General features: G+C 46.8%; 1 protein-coding gene across 3 annotated transcripts in view; it reads right to left on the bottom strand.

The window, feature by feature from the left end:
* The window catches only part of TPD52L1 (TPD52 like 1), a 109,062-nt gene extending 103,822 nt beyond the window's left edge, over positions 1-5,240 (bottom strand). For all 3 annotated transcript variants that reach the window (XM_077162807.1, XM_077162809.1, XM_077162808.1), the window contains exon 1: positions 5,057-5,240. In XM_077162807.1, the coding sequence (XP_077018922.1) occupies positions 5,057-5,075 (19 nt within the window). In that variant the 5' untranslated portion in view covers positions 5,076-5,240. The remainder of the gene's footprint in view (positions 1-5,056) is intronic.
* Positions 5,241-20,100: the final 14,860 nt, after the last annotated feature.

Genomic DNA, 20,100 nt, shown 5'->3' with positions numbered 1-20,100 from the left:
CATGCCAGCTGTATCTTGCTCCCTCTTTGGTCCTTATTGTCCAATAGATGCTGAGAGACGATGCAGGAAAGTGGCTGAGCTCATACTTCCAACTCAGACAGACCTGGGAGTTGAACGCTGCCTTTCTCACTCACTTCCTCTGAGCCTCAGTTTCCCCGCCTGTTAAATGAATCAGAAGTACGGTATGTATCTCACAGTGTTATTATAAGGATTCAGTAAGATAATGCACACAAAGTTCGTGGCATGTGCTAATACAAGCAACAGCTAATATTTATACAGTAAATACCATGTGCTGGGCTCTATTTTAAGCACTTTGATTGTATACACTCATTTAACCCTCATTATAATCTGAGGTTCTAGAAACTATTTTATGCCCATTTACCAGTGGGAAAACTATGGCATGGACAGATCGGGTGCCTTGTTCAAGGTCATGTAAATGTCGGCCACGGTGGCAGTACGCCTTGATTCTGGGACCTTAACCACTCTACCTAAGTGCCTCTCAATAGCAGGCGCTTGTCAAATATTTGCTATGACTACAGTAATGAACACAAATTTGTTGCATTATTTATTTATTTATTTAGATTTATTTGGTTTTGGGGTATATGGGCTGGGAATCAAACCTGGGTTTCCTGCATGGCAGGTGAGCATTCTACCGCTGAACCACTCATGCATCCGATCGTTGCTCTATTTATACAACAAATAAACATTTGTTGAAGTACTCACTCATTATTTACTGTATCTCACTTAGCACAAAATCTTATCATAGTTGCAAAAGGGGATTTTCTTGCTTATTTGGTTCTCAAAGAAACTTCTCAGATCCTGCCTACCCAGAATCCTGAGAAAAGATGGTGTATATGAGGGAAGGCAAATTAAAGTAGATCCCAATAAACCATAGCAACCATCATTTGCATGGTTAGATTTCATGGGAATTTTCATTGCAACTGTGGTATGATTTGCTACAAATGAATGACTTCAATAACATATTCATCACTCTCTGCCTCTAAATGTGGGAAAAATGAAGCCATAGGGGGTAGCTCTGAAGACAGAAGTACTCCGAATAACACTCTTATTCATAAATCAAAGTGCTTCCATAGTGTGAGGTTTATGAATGATTATATCACCTGAAATGTGCAAAATAGTTTTTTTTTTTGCTTCAGGGAATCTGATCCCCTGTGGGCTATGTGGGGGCGGGGATTTATTTCATCATTTTCTAACAACATACCATACTTTGTTTACAAAGCAAGAAGGAACCTTTTTCTGTGCAACCTCAATAAAAATGATATAATTACATGCATTTTTCTAGCACTTCATTCCTTGCTTCTTTTTCTGTTCTTATCCCTGTTTTGTTCTGTTTATCCACTTTTAATTTACATTTTCTTGCTGCATTTTATACATCCAGGTAAACCGCCCTAATTCCTTCCTGCAACCAGACGATGGGAAATAAACGTTCAGTGAGTAAAGTTTAATGGAAGGTACATATAACATTCTCAATTAACTAGAACTTGAAAACAGGTTGGATTATCTGCCATTTATTACATTACATCATTCATGGGCTTTGGAGAACCCTCCTGAGTGGAATGTCCGAATACAAAAATGCTACACTAGTGAGCTGAATAACGGTCCCAAAGACGTCAAGTCCTAACCTCTGGCAGCAGGAAATGCTATCCTAAAAAACAAAGTGTCTTTGCAAACATCATTAAAGTTCGGGAACTTGGTCTAGGACCATTGTACTGTGTTACCCACATGGGCCTAAGTGCATACACTAGGAAGGGAGAAGCAGAGATGTGCACAGACAGAAGCAACTGAGCCGCCAGAGCGCCAAGGCAGAGCCCTGGGCGAAGCATCAGGAAGCCCAGGCTGGAGGAGGGGCAGGTGCTCCCTGAGGGCCCCTGGAAGGGGCCTGGCCCCACCTTGATTTCAGACTTTTGGTACCCAGAACCTTGAGACAATAAATTTCTGCTGTCCAAACTACTTGGGTTTGGTAATGTATTGCAGCAGACCTAAGGGAACTAATTAGGTTATTAATTTAAACATGAAGTCTTGGGTAGAGAGAAATTGTTCCCTTTCACCTTAAAGACACTGGGAAAGGCAAAAAAACACCAAATTATTCCATTTGGAATAATGAAATATTTTTTGAAAGGTAATTGAAAACAAATAGGAAGATTTTTAGTTTAAAGGACGGTCATATACAGGAATGCAGGGTAGCCCTGCATTCCCACCCAAATTCCCTCTTCTATGCATACTTCCATCACAGCAAGTCCAGTCCGGCTGGAAAGCCAGGAGAGCACAGCTCCCGGGGTCTTCCCTTCCACACTGTTCCCCGGCCCCTCCTTAGGGAATCGCTGGGCTCTTAATCCTACTTCTGTGTTCTCCACGCTACTAGCTCCCCAGAGGGTCTTGTGGTTTCCTGGGATGGAATCTATGAGCCTATTTTCAAAATTTCACTTCCGGAAGTGTTATTAGGATCCTTTAAATGTATCAGTTCTTTTAATGATCTATAAGTGAAAATAATGTCCACAGCTACATGGTGGTTCCGAGAAACTCCAAGAGGACATGAGCAGCTGCTTACTCAACCTCACCTGTCCCTGCTCGTCTCTAGCTCAAGAGATGGCTCATTCCAAATTAAACTGTGCTGGAGGTACTAGCTTGCTCTTTAGAAATTAGAGGACTATCTTAGAATCTAATGTGTGAACAGTTATTTAGCCACGACAATGTGCCAGGTGGAAAGAACACTCTCCCTTTAATAAAAGCTGAAAACATAGCGTAAAAAGCTTCTTTTAGTCTCAAAGAACTTACTATGCCTGCTGCTCAAAGGACAAAAATAAAGTTTGAAAATGAAGAACTGAAAATACTGGGAAAATGAGGATTTAAGTAGAAAATATCACCCGGTTTTATAAGTAAAAAGTTGCGGTCATCCTTGATCAGCCTGCCCCCCACACCCCCACTCCCACCCCCACCCCATATCCAATCCAAGTTTTCTGACTTTACTTCCTAAGTATTTCTTGAACCTGTTGATGTTTCTCATCCTGGCTGACCATCACCTGAATCCAATTCTCCTCTGAACCACTTCACTTGACTTTTAACTAGTCCTTCCCCCACCCCGCCCCGCCCCCAGCTCAGCCTCCACCCGGCCATGAAGGAAAAGGAAGAGGGAAGAAAGGGGCAGCTGGAGAGTCAGGCGGGATGCACAGCTCCTCTTTCCTCAGGAAGTGGGAGGTTTCCAGTGCTGATGATCGCTCACAGCCTCAACCTTGCTCCTCCTTATCCACGCAAAGGGAAACCCATCATTTACTCCCTGCCTCACGGACTTGGGGAGATGAAGAAGTCAATATGTGTGAACAACAACCCGTGTAAAGATGAACACAAGAGGGGCGCAGTAAACTACTCTCAGCTAGTCTGATGATTTTGCTCGTTTCCAATACAGCCTAAACTTTCAGGCTCTACTGCGCCCTGCGGCCTTTAACAGCACGAACACAGCTGCAATTTCACATTGTATCTCTCAAATAACTATTAAGTTAAGGCCTGTCTCCCCCTCTGCCATGGATTTCATGAAGCTGAAACTGTCTGCTTGTGCTCTTCCAACAGTGCCCGGCAAAGGAAAAAACTGGGATATCTGTTAAGTAAATCTGGAAAGTAAAGCAAACCAGTGAGAAGAGTGGCACTCAGTCTGTGGCCTCAGATGTCTCCTTATGAATGTGCTGTAGTTTTCCTCCAGCCTCACTGTACAACAGAATCACCTGGGAAGCTTTCAAACACACCCATGGACTCATACTTGATTGGTCTGGAGTCGGGGCCGGTAGCTGAGGCTCCCAAACCCGCGCGCGCTGGACAGGGCTGGGGAACAGCCCCAGCGGTGGCCCTGCAGCCAGCTCAGGTGTGCCCGCCCGAAGTCGCCTCTGCTTTTGATTTGGCCCAGCCACCCCTAACCTTGGTTGAATTCCCCTGTCCTATTTAGATAATGGAAGAACTTTGGCAGCTGCATGGGCAGGATATTGGCTGATGGAACCAAACAGGATGGATCTCGCCGTTCAGACCATCGCGGTCCTGGCAGCAAACCTGCTGCGCGCCGGGCACCCCGCCCGCCGGGACAACCCGAGCCTCGGCCCCTAGAGGGCGAGCGCGCGGGCTCGGGGCCCGCAGGGGGTTGCCTGCTGGCGTTTGAGCAGGATGAGGCCCTCGCAGAATTTCCCACGTCGTACAGGAGAGGTGGCGGCGATCGGCCCCAAGGCGCGACCCCGCAACGCGTCCCTTCTGGGCGCTGCTCGCGCGGCCGACTGCGAAGTCAGACCCCCTCCCTCCGGTCTCGCGCTCATCCGCCCCCACCGCCCCCCTCCGGTCCTTCCCACGGTCCGATTGCTCCCACTCCTGCCCGGCTGCATCGGGATCCCCCAATCCTGGTCCCAGCGTGACCCCGACATACGAGGTTATATCAGGCGCCTACAACAGGCGGCCCCCGAGCGGGGCGCGGAGCGTCCGGGGTGTCCCCGCGCACCAGGGAAGGCAGGGGGCGCGCCCGGGTCCTGGCAGACCCAGGTGTCGGTCGGGTGGGGGGCCCGCGGGCGGTGACGCTCACCTCGCCTGCCTTGGAAGGCCGGTCCCCGCGCGGGCAGCCCCCGGATCACGCCCCGCGGAGCAGGGGGACCCGGGTCTCCGCAGAGCCATTCCCAGCGGCGGAACCTGAGCCCACGGCCCCGGGCGAAGGCATCGAGCTTCCCCCGACCCTCCGGAGGAAAAGGGATCGGACGCTTATCCCGGACCCTGCCCAACAGGTCCTCCTGCACCGCGAGGTTCGCGGAGTGAGGACAATTGACTGCGGCCCGGGACACCGCGTTCCGCCGGGCATTTCCTGCAGACGGTCTTCCGCTTGACAGGACCCCCGATCCACCGCAAATTCGGAGTTTGGGGCGCGGGAATGACCCGCCTGCACGCGTGGGAGAGGAGTCGCGGTCGTCCGGGGACAGCACGGATCCGCTCCAGCCGAGAGCAAAGTTAGGAGATGCAGGACAAGCGTTTCTGCCCGGGTCTCGGGACGCGGCCCTGGGGCGATCCCACTCACCTTGTGCCTGCGCCTCCATGGTGGCCGTCCTCGGACCGAGCGCCACGGGGACGTCCGGCGCCTGGCAGAGCAGCTGGCAGCGGTGGCAGGGCTCAGAGCGCACCGGGCACGCGTGTGGCAAGCGCTGCGTGGCGGGGGCGGGGGACGGCGGGCGGCGGCGGCCACCACTGGCCGCTTCTGGTTGCGCCCGCCCCTTCCAGTCCACCTGGCCCAGACCAGGCGGGGAGCGCGCCGGCCGCGGGGCGCCCCCTGCCGGCCCCGTAAACGCCCGGCGGGACCCAACTGCGCGCTTCCCGGGCGGAGCCTGGGAGAGAGGCAAGGCCGTGGGGTTGGGAATTGGGGGTACCTGTGTCCAGAAGAGACCGGAGGGCCAGCCACAGTTGACTTGGGCGATAGGGGTACTGTGTGTTCTGTGGATGAATGAAACATTTGATTTGGAACGAAAATCCTGGGAAGTTAAAAATTTCGCTTGGAGTTGTTCCAAATTCTGGAACCCACCTCTGCACCCCTTCATTCCCTCCTCTCCCACACAACACTTCTTTTGCCTCCTTCCACTTCTTTCACAACTTTCCTCACTGATTGTATTCAGTTTCTCCTTTGACTTCTCTTAGCTGTTCTTTGAACCACACCTAAAACCAAACCACGCCAAATCCCTGGCCTGTCTGCCTTGGGGTGCAAGTTTGGGGAGACAAGTTTGGAGAGGGAAGAGGGCTGTTAACCAGTGCAGGCTCTCCCTTCGCTGCCTTGGCCAATGTGAATGAGCGTGGGTCGTCTACCTCCAGAGATCAACAGGGGAGTCTCACTGGCTGTTACACTTTAAATAAAAAGATAATCTTATGTTCCTAAGCAGGAGGCAATTAGACACTATGATGGATGGAAATTGTAGGGCATCTTTGTAAGCACAGAGGAATTAGAATGAGTAGTAGGAGAATGAAAGGAGAAAAAGTGTAGGTTTATAAATGTTAAGATATATTATACATCAAAAATAATATATGCCATATTATAAGTAATATGATACAGGCATACCTTGTTTTATCGCACTTTGCAGATATTTCATTTTTTACAGTTTGAAGGTTGTAACAACCCTGCATTGAGCATGTGCATTGGTGTCATTTTTCCATCAGCTACGCTCACTCCATGTCTCCATGTTATAATTAAGATATACACAGTTTTTAGACATTATGCTATTGCACACTTAGAGTACAGTGTATTATAAACATAACTTTTATATGCACTGAGAAACCAAAATTCCTGTGACTCACTTTATTGCAAAATTTGCTTTATTGCAGTTGTCTGGAACTGAACCCACAATATCTCTAAGGTGTGCCTGTATACCACAAAAGAATAATATTTGTTCTATTACTAGGGAGTGTGCCAAGAAATAGAATCAGGTTCCACAGGACTTTTTGGGAAAAAGATTTTTTATCACTGAATAATTCAGTCAGCTTTTCTAGGTTATGTTGCAATGACAAGCAGCACCACCCACTGTGGCTTGCAAACACAGAGGTTTGTTTCCTACAGAGGCTACATGTGTTTCTCAGCTTAGCCTTGGCGATGCATTCTTGGAAGAGGCCCCTGTGGAAGCAGCATGAACTCAGGACAGAGGGGTAAAGTGAGGGTGCAATCACACAACTACTTTTTTTTTTTACATGGGCAGGCACCGGGAATCGAACCCAGGTCCTCTGGCATGGCAGGCAAGCATTCTTGCCTGCTGAGCCACTGTAGCCCGCCCGCAAACACACAACTACTCTCACAGCTGCATGGGAGTGGCATACCTCACCTCCAAGCACATTTTTGTGGCTTCAGAAAGTCACATAACCAAGTGTGACACCAAGAAGGTGGAAAAATATAATGCTCTTATAGGGAGAGAGCACAAAAAATCGAGGGCACCTGTACTAAAGGTGGAGTGAACACTCATTAAGTGAATCAGCTTTCCGCAGGTTTTAGATACAAATTACACAGATTGGGTGGCTTAAAACGACAGCCGTGGAGGCCTCCGAGTCTGCAGGCCAGAAGGCTGACCTCAGTGTCAGTGGCTGAAACCACAGGGCCGACAGGCCCGAGTCCCCTCCGCGGGCTCTAAGGAAGCATCTGTTCCTTGCCTCTTGCTGCTTTTGGTGGCTGCGTGCATTTCCTCTCTGTATCACTCCAACTCCTGCCTTGTCGCCCTATCACCTCCTCTCTTTCTCAAACCTCCCTCTATCATTCTCTCATAAGGATCCATTTGTATTATCTTTTAAAAAATTTTTTTATTGATATATATTATATATTCATATACCATGTAATCACTCAAAGTATACAATCAGTGGTTCACAGTATCATTATACAATCGACCTTTGTGTGTGTGTGTGAAAAATAGCACATATGCAAAAAAGCAATGCATTTCAAAGCACATCACAAAAATGAGTTATAGAACAGATTTCAGAGTTTTGTATGGGTTATAGTTCCACAATTTTAGGTTTTTACCTCTAGCTACTCTAAGATACTGGAGATTAAAAAAAAATCAATATAATGATTCAGTAATCATACTCATTTGTTAAACCCTACCTTCTCTGTATAACTCAGCCATCACCTTTGATCTTTCTCCCACACTTTAGGGATATTTGGGCTGTGCCCATTCTAACTTTTTCATGTTGGAAGGAGCTGTCAGTAATCTAAGATAGGGGGATGGAGCTAGTTGATATTCTGGAGAGGCTGGGCCCTTTACATTTCAGGACTTAGCTGGTTCAGGGAACCATCTGGAGGTTGTAGGTTTCTGAAAGTTACCCTGGTGCATGGAACCTTTGTAAAATCTTATATAATGCCCTAGGTGTTCTTTAGGATCGGCAGGAATGGCTTAGGTTGGGGTTTGGCAAGTTATGGTAGGTAGCAATGTCCAACTAAAGCTTGCATAAGAGTGACCTTCAGAGTAGCCTCTTGACTCTGTTTGAACTCTCTCAGTCACTGATACTTTATTTGTTACACTTCTTCTTCCCTTTATGTCAGGATGGCATTGCTGATCCCATGATGCCAGGTCTGGACTCATCCCTGGGAGTCTTCTCCCATGCCACCAGGGAGACTTTCACCCCTGGATGTCATGTCCCATGTAGGGGGGGAGGCCAATGGTTTAACTTGCAGAGTTGGGCTTGGAGAGACCGAGGCCACATCTGAGCAACAACAGAGGTCCTCCGGAGGCCGCTCTCAGGTACACCTATGGGGAGGGCAAGCCTCTTTGCTACATGCATGAGACGCACAACAAGAGCAGGCTTCACTTGGCCTATTGATTTGAGTGTCCCTAATGTTTGACACAGTATCAGGGGTTTCCCCATTGGTGAAGTTTAATAGTTCCATATTTTTTGCCTCATAAGGATTCATTTTTTATTGCATTTAGGGCTATCCAAAACAGCCCAAATAAATCCTTTTTCTCATGATCCTTAACTGAATCTCATCTTTTGCCATGGAAGGTAACGTTCACAAGCTCAGGGGATTAGATAGTGAATATATCTTTGGGGATATGTGTGACATAAATAGTTTCTTTATGTACGAGTTGAGAACATTTCTACATAAATATAATTTTCAAGGGAAAATTAGACAAGTGATATAATTTTTTTTTAAAGTGGCTGAAAATAGCACAGACGCAAAATATAGTGTTTAAATGATAATTTAGAACACGCACCAGACTTATCACAGGCAGGTATTAGCTCTTATATTTCTTTGAGTTGATTGTTTCTTTGGGCCATTGCTTGTTCTGGTTTAGACTCAGAGCAGGCCTCTGAAAAATTGGGAAATCGGTGAAACATTTTCACACCTTCTCTTTTGTTTTCCCTTTTGTTTCACTCCACTCTGGTCGCTCGAGTGCCCAAGCTCCCACCTCCTTCACCCTGAGCTCTGCACTCCCTTCTCCCCTTCCCCGCCAGGCTCCCTCACCTGACCTGACCTGGTCATCACCATCACAGAGTCTGCTTCCTGTGTCCCCATCCGCATTAAATCTCTCCACCTGGAAACACATTTCTCTGGAGCCTGGTTCTCTGTGGGGCTGATGTGTTTATGGGGGGAGATGAGTCGAGGCTTGTGAAGAGCAAGTTTGCAGATCAGGGCACCGTGCTATGCTGCAGGCACACACGCCACCAGCCCAGGCTCCACAGGCATAGGGCTTGTTACAGGAATGAACGTCTACCTGTGGCAGAGGCTACTTTGTGGTCAGGAAAACCCATTTCCTTCCTTCCTGGAAGATGTAGTTATAATCACATTTCTCAGCTTCTCTTGTAGTGAGATGGGGCCAAACAGGTGAATTCTGGCCAATGGATTAAAGCTGAGATGAGTGCATCGCTTCCAGGCATGGTCAACGAAAAACAAATTTAATAATGGAAAGGTTTTCTAAAGGAACCTCCGCACACTCTATTCCCCCTGTCTGTTGGGGTAGATGGAAGGCACATTGGCTCTGACTAGTCAGACCAAAGCTGCTCACTGCATAGCCTGCGGATTTTATGTGAGAGAGAAATAAATTTCTATTGAGTTTAGACAATAAGATTCTAGATAGGGGTTATTGGTCATAGTATTTAACTTTACAAACCCTAACTAATACAATGCCTCTGTCAAACTTTTCTGGATACCTGATTTCTGTTCTGGGCTGTTTTGCTTGTTTGAGTTTTGTTTCGGTGACCAGTGTCCACTCATTGTCCTTTAGGGAACAGCTCTCTTCCCACTTGTAGGCTTGTGCTTTCAAGAACTAGGCTCAACCAGAGTCCCCACAGTGGGTCCAGAGCACGGCCCACTGCCAAATCTGATCCCGTAGGAGTCAGCCCTATATTTTTTAGTGGGTGCTACTCCTTAGCGGGTCGTGCAATGCACTTAATGGATTATATCGCCAGTTTTGAAAAGAAGAATAAAGTAGAATGGGAACTCTGCAGAGCGCATTGCATGTAATACTAAATTGTGAAACTCCTGTTTCGATGATACATGTACTGTACATATGCATGCGTGGACTGGAGTACCATGTAATAATGATTTCTTAATGGTGGGTGACGATCGATGATATTTAAAGTAGACTGCTCTGAGTCCCTACAGTTCCAGAGAGGGACGTCATAACCTAGAGCACTCGGAGTGTGCTCTGGCTTTGCTTGCTACAGCCCCGCTAGTGCCTTTGGGATAACTGACCCTCCGGGATGTGGTTGGTGAACCTTGATGCTGGCCGTGACCTTCAGGGGCAGGCAGCCTGGGCTTGGGGCAGGAGTCAGGGGAGGACGTGACCATGTGACATTGCGCCAGGACTCGAGCCACCCTGGGCCCCACGTGGGCAGAACCTGAGACGCTGATGGGAACTCACTTACCTAGTGGGCCCTGGAGCCGCCAGCTGGGGGCTGGAGCTGTGGCTTCTCTGCAGGTCCAAAGGCAAAGGCAGTTTCTACCCGCCACGGCCCTGCAGACCACCCCACCCTCACCTCCTGGGCCCAGTCCCCCTCCTGTCCCAGCCAGGCTTCTTGGGATCCAGTCCTCCCCCCACAACTCCTACATCGGAACCAGGGCGGATGCCACCCTGTGTCCAGGGCTGATGGGGGCTGTTTTCTCCAAAGTGGCTTCTTCCCAGCTCCACTCGAACCCTACCTTTGATTTAGCCCCACCCTCCCTTATCTGGGGGAGGGCTGGGGGAGTAGAAGGCAGGCAGAACTGGCAGGGAAAACCCCAGCCACATGCCCCCACCCCTCCAGCATTCCTTTCTATCTGCCTTCTGTCCCTTTGGGGTCTTCCCTATCTAGTTTAGGAAGACAGCACACATTCGTATTCAGGGATTTTATTTACAATTAACATTCTTATTTTATGGTAGACCTTTCAAGGAGCGACTGGACAATATTACTCAATGAACACCCACGTTGTTTCAGATAAGGTGTTTTGAATAACTGCATTTTCTGTGATAATAAGGATATGATATAGAAAAAGGCAGACATAGAGATAGAGATAGATACGTGAGTGTCTTCTAATCTCATTGATGAGGCAGTCACATTAAAAAAAAAAGAAGAAGAAAACCTTACTTTCCTTTCTCAAAGTTAAACATAGAATTACCATATAATTCAGCAACTCCACTTCTAGGTGCAAACCCCAAAGAATTGAAAATGGGGATTCAAGCCTAATCGTACTCCAGTGTTCGTGGCAGCATTATTCACAATAGCCAGAAGGTGGAAGTGACACAAGCATCCATCAACACAGGGGTGATAAACAAAATGCGGTGTATACACGCAATAGAATATTATCAAGCCAGAAAAAGGAAGGAAGTTCTGAGAGCTGCAGCAGCATGGACTAACCTTGAAAACATTATCCTGAGTGAAACAGGCAAGGTACATAAGTAAAGATACTGTATGATTTCACTTATATGAAATAGCAAGAAAAAGCAAATTTGTACAGACAGAAAGTAGATTAGAGGTTACCGAGGGATGGGGCAGGGGATGGGTTGTGGTTTAGTGGGTATCAAGTGTTTGGAAATTCTGGAAAATTCTTAAATAAAGGTATAAAGTAAATATACACATAAAATTGTTAAATGGCAAGTTTTATGTTTTATATAATTTACCACAATAAAAAAGTGATTTCACCCTAAAAATAAGCAACTTAGGGTCCTGTGCCCAAGGCCAGCCATGTAATTTGACTAGAAAGCATCACAGGGACCATGAAATAGCCACGACCTGCCTCCTCCAGCCTCCAGCCATCAGATTTCCTCTTTATCTCAAAATTTACAGAATCTCAGGCTGTAAAATACAATGCAGCATTTATTTACATTTGGTCTTGCATGGTTTTCCATTTTTTCATCTTTTTTTTTTCTTTCTTTCTTAAAACAGTGAAGCCTGCAAGAACCATGCAGGGCCCTTTTCGAATCTCCATATGTCCTGCCATGGAGCCTCATACAAATTCAGAGCTCAAAGATTTATTGAGTAAACAATTCACTAACTAGTAGGGCCTTATTTTAGCCACACACAAGTTACTGTCCATTCAGAATAGCAAGCGATAATGGAGTCTCACAGTTTAGCTTGAAAGAGGGAAAATGCATGCTTTCCTGTATAGGTATAAGTACACAATTGTGTTTGTTATGCTGGAGGTGTCACTGACACGCAATGGTTGTCATTAAATCTTCTGGGTGGAACCCACGCGAATGCCGTGTGGCCCTGCGACCCCAGAAGAGTGAAGTCAAGAATCAGCGCCGTCACCGGGGCAGTGGATTTAGTTGTTGTCCCCTCCACCTCGGGAAACAAACACCAGTTGAGAGTTGAGCTCCCAGCTGTTGAAATGAGCTAAAAATAGTGAACGACTTTCCAGCTTGAGTCATCTCACCTTCATCTCAACTCTGACTCACTTTTCTAATTTATAAAATCTTAAGCTACTATTCGCTTAGCATCTCTCATCCTTTCCTTTGGTTTGCCAGGACTGTTTGCAAAGTCCCGCAGACTGGATGGTTTAAGCCGCAGAGCCGCATCGTCCCACAGTTCTGGAGGTCGGAAGTCCAAAAGCCAGCCGTGAGCCTGTCCCTCTCGAAGGGGAGAACGTGCGCCCTGCCCTCGGCTGGCTTGTGGGGGGCTGGCTAGCCATGGGCTCCGGCTTGGGTGGCATAATCAACCTCTGCCTCGGTCACCAGACAATTTTCTCTGCGTCTCTCTCTTCCTGGCTGTGTCCCAGTATCTTCCGCTTCTAAGGACACCAGTCGTGTTGGCGTCAGCACCTTCCTTAATCCAGTTTGGCCTCATCTCGACTAATAGCATCATCAAAGATCCTATTAACAAATAGGATGCTGGCTTAAAGCGATTATGCACCCTAGAAAAGCCAGGTTTTAATCCTGATCCATCTTGTGGAGACGGCCTTTTCTTTCAATCCCTAGTCAGTGCTGTAGGTTGGAAACTTGATTAGATTATCTCCGCGGAGACATGACTCGCCCAATTGTGGGTCTTAATCTTGGATTAGAGGGAGGTGTGACGCCACCCATCCCAGGTGGGTCTTGATTAGTTTAGGGGAATCCTTTAAAAGAGGAAGCATTTTGGAGAGAGTCTCTGAGCCACGAGAAAGCAACGAGAGAGCCATGAAAACCATGTGAGCCCATGCAGCCAGAGACCTTTGGAGATGAAGAAGGAAAATGCCCCTGGGGGAGCTTCATGAAACAAGAAGCCTGGAGAGAAAACCTGCAGACGTCACCATGTTCACCATGTGCCTTTCCAGTTGGGAGAGAAACCCTGAACTTCATCGGCCTTTCTTGAGTGAAGGTAACCTCTTGTCGGTGCCTTATTTTGGGCATTTTTATAGACCTGTTTAATTGGGACATTTTCACGGCCTTAGGACCATAAATTGGCAACATAATAAATTCCCTGTTGAAAAGCTACTCTGTTTCTGGTATATCATATTCCAGCAACTAGCAAATTAGGACAGACCTCATCTCGACTAATAACATCTCCAGAAATCCTATTAACAAATAAGGTCACAATCACAAGACGGGGGTAAGACTTTAAGCATGCCCAATTCAACATAACATCACTGTTAATGGTAATAACATGTTGATATTCATGCAGACGTATTTATCAACCCTCTTTTATGTGGTCGTGACTGTGCTAGATGAAAAGGAATTCACGGTCTGGTGAAAAGCAGGGGAGACAGGTTCCTTACGAAGCAGCGCAGTGCCTCTGAGAGAGAGAGAGATGGAATTAGCCACCTGTGACCCCCAAATAATGTTAAACCAAATAATGGTTTAACCAACGGAAACTATGATTAAAGTTAGCATATTGTGAAAAGGAAAAGCTCACATTTTCCATCTGGCCTTTTCCTTATCACTTATGAGGGTGAATCTCCTTAAAGCCTTCATAAACCAGCCTCCTCGGCCTCCTGCTCTTCTCCTTCATAGCTGCTCGGCATGGAGAAAGTGGGCACGTGCTGGAATGAGCCAAGGAACACCTGGTCCACGCCTCGAGGGTGACCTTTCTGCAGAGCTGAGGATGCCGTGGGAATCTCCAGGGTCCAGAGGGGCGCTGTGCTCGCCTGTTCTACAGGCGCTGCCTAAACCAGCTCCAGGAACCCTGCAACCTCAAGGGCCCAGGGCGCCCCGGGAACGCGAGAAAGGAGGGGAAAAGGGCAGGTGAAGACGCCACTCCAAGCCTTACTAACACACTGAAGGAGACACAGGGCTTTGTGGCTTCCTTAGATTCCCACCCTGAAAATGACATGCTGTGCAACCTCAGGGAAGGCACTTAGCCTCTCTGTGCCTCAGTTTCTGCCTTCTGTGGCCGGATGCTCTGTGAGGAGTTAATCAACACGGTCTTCCCCTCCAGGATTTCTGGCTTGGTGGTTCCCGCATCTGCTTCCCCATGAAGGGTTTTTGAGTATTTCTGATGCCTGGGGCCCACCCCTCCCCCAGTGGATTTACTAATTTACCGGGTCTTTCAGAAGCTCCCTAGGCAATACTGATGTGCTGCTGCCAGGAAGAAGAACTGTTCTGGAAATTGTCCACAGTAAAGAGCAAAGGCACACAACTCTCAGCTTCCAGATTAGAAGGGTGTCACCCAGGTAAACAGAAAATAGCGAGCGGGAAATGTGTGGTCAGGCAGAACCAGGAATTTTGCCCCAGTTCCCAGGGTCCTTGAACTGGGGAGGGAAGAGAGGTTTGAAGGAAAACTCAGACGTGGGTCTGTCTGAACCTCCCCCCCACTTCCAGAGCCCAGAGGGCCCAGCCTGAGCGTCCCATTGGGAATTCTGATGGCCAGAGAATTTCAAGGGATGCTAGGGACCTGAGAATATTTGTCACCTTGAACTTCGCACCTTCCAAGGGAGTCCAGGGAAGCCTCTGGGAGTTCCTTGAGCCGCATGTGGGGCAGGCAGAGAGGCGAAAGGGAGAACCTGCTGGTGAGTGAGCCCCAGGGGGCCGGACACAGGGAGGCTCCATTCCTAAAGCGGGGGGCGGGGCAGCAGGGTCACTCACAAAGAGAAGGGACTCCTCCTATTTTTTCTAGGGCTGCTATAAAAAGTACCACAGACTGGTTGGCTGAAGCAATAGGGATTTATTGTGTCACAGTTTAGGGGCTAGAAGTCCAAAGTCAAGATGCGGGCCGGTCTGCGCTGTCTCGGCAGGCTGCAGTGCTCGGGTGGGGACGTGTTGGAGAATCTGAAGCTCAGTCTCCGCCTCTGCCCCGGAGCCATTCCCCCTCTGGACCCCCCTAACCCCAGCTCCCCCGTGCCAGTGCCCCAGCTCCCCCGCGCCCGCACCCCTGCCCCCCTGCACCGCATCCCAGCTCCCCTGCACCGCATCCCAGCTCCCCTGCACCGCACCCCTGCCCCCCTGCACCGCATCCCAGCTCCCCTGCACTGGATCCCAGCTCCCCTGCCATCACACGGGACTGAGGTCCACGCTGAGTTTGTTTGGCCCTATCTTAATAGTCTTCAAAGATCCCAGGCACAAAGGGGTTCCCAACCCTAGGGCTTCAGCCTGGGACTTGAACGTGCCTTTGGGGGGGACACAGGGTCCCCCGAAGGGAGACGGGCAGTTGGCCAGCAGACTTGCTGGGGCAGGAAGAAACAGGAGGCCTGGCAGACGCTCCACGCAAGTCCAGCAGCCAGAGAGGGGCCAGGAGGCCGGGAGGGACTAGTGGGCGGCAGTCCTGCCAGGGAGCTAGTTGGCCAACACCAGGGAGTGGGTGGGGCCTCAGGCCCTCAGCAGGGGTCCAGAGCACACACACACAGAGCATACACACGCAGTGCACACACACACATGCACACACAGTTTCCCAGCAGTGCTAGGAGAGGAGAGATTTACATTGAACTTTCAAGTGAAAAGAGAGCTAGGTCAGATGCCGCAGTGAGACTCTTCTAATAACCAAAAGCTGCCTAATGACTCTGGCCCAGCTGCCTGTAAGGGAACCGCCCTCCAGCCAGCTGAGAGAACAGTTATTGGAAAAAGGACATCATTCCGTATTTATCCTTCCAAAGCTGTAACTTCTCAATAAACTAATTACACAACATAAAATGCTTTACCAAAAAAACCTCAGTAAACAAATTTTGTTTTCCCTCATTTCCATATTGACTGGCTCCATACGTTATGCATGGACATTCAATTTAGAGGACAAATGATAAAGAGGCATCTTAGTTAATTGTCTCACAAGGTTCCCATATACATGAATTTCCTAAATAACTATAAATCGCTCCTTTAGACTTTCAATTTCTGAAATTTGTAATCATTTTTAAATAGCAATCTCTAAAATATGTTTTATATTTGTTAGCCTTATAATGTTTTAATGCAGGAATTCCCAGGCTCAGCACTATTGGCATTTTTTATTGGATAATTCTTTGTGGTGTTATGAGACATTTAGCAGCATCCTTGGCCTCTATGCACTAGAAGTAAGCAGCACCCCAGAATCAAAAATGTCTCCAGGCTGTCAATGGCTGAGAGATTTCAAGCAGAGTTGAGAGGTTATCCTGGAGGTTATTCTTACGTATTCTATAGATATCACCTTTTTAGTTAAGGTATATTGGAGAGGCTGGAGGGAACTGCCTGAAAATGTAGAGCCATGTTCTAGTAACCACGTTTCTTGAAGATGATTGTATGATGATAGAGCTTTCACAATGTGACTATGTGATTGTGAAAACCTTGTGTCTGATGCTCCTTTTACCTACGGTATGGACAGATGAGTAAAACATGTGAATTAAAAATAAATAAATAATGAGGGGAACAAATGTTAAAATAAATTGAGATTGAAATGCTAGTGATCAATGAAAGGGAGTGGTAAGGGGTATAGAAAGAAATAGGGGAAATAAAGGCTAAAATACATTGGGTAGATGAAAATACTAGCAGTCAATGAGAGGGAGGGCTAAGGGTATGGTATGCATGAATTTTTTTCTTTTATTTCTCTTTTCGAATTGATGCAAATGTTCTAAGAAACGTTCATGGTGATAATATTGTGAATTCTTGATTATATACCAAGAATGGAATGACCATATGGTAAGAAGGTTCGTGTTTGTATGTTGCTATGTTTAAAAGGCTCCAGGCATTGCAAACAGCTCCCTGGGGCAAAACCGCCGCCTGGATGAGCGCCACAACTTGAGCTCTGTCTGGAAGGCTCAGCGTCATTACAAATGGGGGGCACTGCCCAGTGCCATGGTACAGGGCCGCCGCAGAGCTGAGGCGGGGAGGGTATTTTGGCCCTCGCCTGCACAGTGCCATGCAGGGGGGCATGGAGTTTCCTGTCCTGTCGTCCTCAAGTCATTCCGCCGCTGCTGCCTGACCTGAGTGGGGCAGGAGGGGTTTTGCCTCTGCCCTAAGGAGAGAGGGGAAGAGCCGGGGAAGGCAGGGAACCGACGCGGCTCAGGCCCGGCAACTGGGTGGCCCGAGAAGACCTGCCTTTCTGGGGTTGGGCCCCCCCACGTCAGCCACTTGACTGTGGAGTGACCCCTGTTCTCGGCAGAGTCTCTTTTCCTGGGAGTAGGGCAGTAAAGGGGATGAGGGACAGGTTATTTGCAGGGGCCTTGGAAAGGATGTCCCTGTGAGAGGCAAAAAAATCGCAGATGCTAGGAGGAAGAAAGCTATTTTATGGTGAGCGTTTGATTTGCTTAGGTTCTAAAACCCGTATGTCACAAAACTGGTTACGTTCAAATAGCTTGCATCACTTTTTTTGCTTTTTAGGTTTTATTACGTTTCCTTTTAAAAATTTTTAGGCTCTTCCAGCATTATTCAGGAGAGAAGGAAAATAGATATTTGTTGCCAACTAGAGCTCGGCAGGGCCAGGGCGGTGGCGGGCAGTGGGAAGGAGAGGACACGGGGACACATCAATGGCCAAAGGCTCTGCCACACACTCCTGTGGCTTTTCTCTTTCCTTAATGGATTTTTGCCTTATTTATTCAAAGGGGCAATTTCTTCACAGTTCCAGGAAGGTGGTGTGCTGGCCGAGGGCTCCTGTTGGCAGCTGGCTATTCGGGGGCTGCCCTGGCCAGCAGCGTGACCGTTGGACAGATGGACGCTCCAGTGTCCTTCTCATGACCTCAAACCAGAAAGTCAGCTGCACTCAGATTCTTTCCAAACGCAATGTGCACTTCGGGCTCCACTGTTTACAAGTGACATTGAAGAACTGGAGAAAGGATAAGGACACCGTCACAAAGATGATCAATAATGTCCTTAGGGAAGGTGAAAAGGACCAGGAAGCTCATTTATTCTGGCCAGCCGAGATCACGGTGATATCTGGGTGCCAGCCACGTCTGCTGCCCCGTCTCAGGGTGGGTCACACACACTACAAAGTGGTAAAGGATGGTTTAGTGACCACTGTAGCTACTTTTTCAAGACTTCAAAGTGACTTTCACACTTTGAAATAGTCTGAATGTGTCCTAAGTAAATGAGGTAGACAATACAAAATGATGGTAAAAACCGTGTGATAGGTCAGTAAGGACACGCCAACACAAACCCAGTCATACCAGCTTATGCCAAGTTCAGGACCCAGCCTGGAGATGCCCTCTAGAGCCAATCAGAGAGTCAGCCCTGCTAGGAGAGGAATAATATTAACCTTTTATTTGGAAAACTAGAAAAGAGAATGAAGCAATTTAGATTTGAATTTGAAATGGTGTATATTGTCCAACAGATCTCAACAAACTGTAGAATGAGAAAAAAATGAACCTGTGATCAATAAAAGTATGATTTTGGAATTGAAAAATTCTCAAAAGCACCATAATTCCAATTCTTCAAATTTTCTATTATTAAACTTGAATAAAAGCTGGCAGGGGAACTGCATTTACAAAGTTGTGCAGAGAAAAACATTTTCCTGAGCTCCTTCTCAGGAGATCTTGGTTTCTGGTGGTGTTTTCCTCGTGACCGAGAGTTGAAAAACAAAATGCCATTTTCTCGAGGAATTTTCCTGCAATACATGGATACAGCGAGTCTGCACGGGAAAAATTATAAGTCAAGTATGTTCCATATGGTATTGTCAAAATTAACTAAAAAATTATCTACATTTTAAATTCACTAATTCCAGTCAAACACATAGTTTACATAAAAATACGTAAATTTTATTTTGAGGTTCTTACACACAGAGTTGTTAAACATCAATCCCAAAACTTTAAAAAAGTTGTTTAAACATAAAAGAATCAGAAAAATTTGTGAGGAGGATTTTACTAAAAGTAAGCACAGTTTTCTAAAAGTTCATTTTAAAAATGAGAAAAAATCCAAATAGCTAGGGAAAATAATTTTTATCATCTTTAATGGCTCTGATTAGGATCTTTGAAAAAATCAATTTATATGCTCATGTCACCCCATATATCCAAATTAATTCTGCAGAAATTAAAATATCAAATATTTTGAAACCATAGAAAGCTAGGAGAAAATATGAATATATATGTATTAAATTGTGGACTGTGAGGAGTACTTTCTAAATATAGATGCGATAGAATGAAATCATAAAGGAAAGAGATGAACATATTTGGCTTCCAAAAACTAAAACTTCTTTCCATCAAAAATAGCTATAATTAACAAATTGGAAAATAATTTACAACAAAGATGACAGGAAAAGGGCTGAAATATTTAGCTCAGGTACCTGGAATCTTGATTAAAAAACTGGGCAAGGACAGTATTGAAAATAAAATTATGAAAAGTTATGAATATAAATGCAAAAATTATAAAAATAATAGAGGCAAGTCAAATTCAACTGTGTATTAAATACTTACATTAATACAGCTGTGGGTATTTATCACTTAGCAATGAAGGTTAAATTAAGGTGAGTAGAAGGGCAAGCCATGGTGTGCACACATGCTCAAATATTGTGCGGCTGTAGAAAGCAATGAAGTCATGAAGCAGGCAACGATGTGAATGAAACTTGAGGGCATGATGTTGAGTGAAATAAGCCAGAAACCAAAAGTACAGAGATTGTGTGGTCTCACTAATACGATTTAACTATAATAAGCAAACTTTGAGAGTTAAATTTAAGAGCACAGGTTCTCGGGAGAGAGTGGGCAAAGATTGGGCAATCGATGATTGAGGAGTACAGAATGTTCAGTGGGGTTGGTTGTAAAGGTTCGGAAATGGATGGCACAATACCGCACAGCACAATACTGTGAGTGTAATGACAAAGCTG

The sequence above is a fragment of the Tamandua tetradactyla genome, chromosome 5 (assembly GCF_023851605.1).
Source record: "Tamandua tetradactyla isolate mTamTet1 chromosome 5, mTamTet1.pri, whole genome shotgun sequence".
Taxonomy (NCBI): Eukaryota; Metazoa; Chordata; class Mammalia; order Pilosa; family Myrmecophagidae; genus Tamandua; species Tamandua tetradactyla.
The sequence above is the reverse complement of the archived record's forward strand: the minus strand, read 5'-3'. Positions and strand labels throughout refer to the sequence as shown.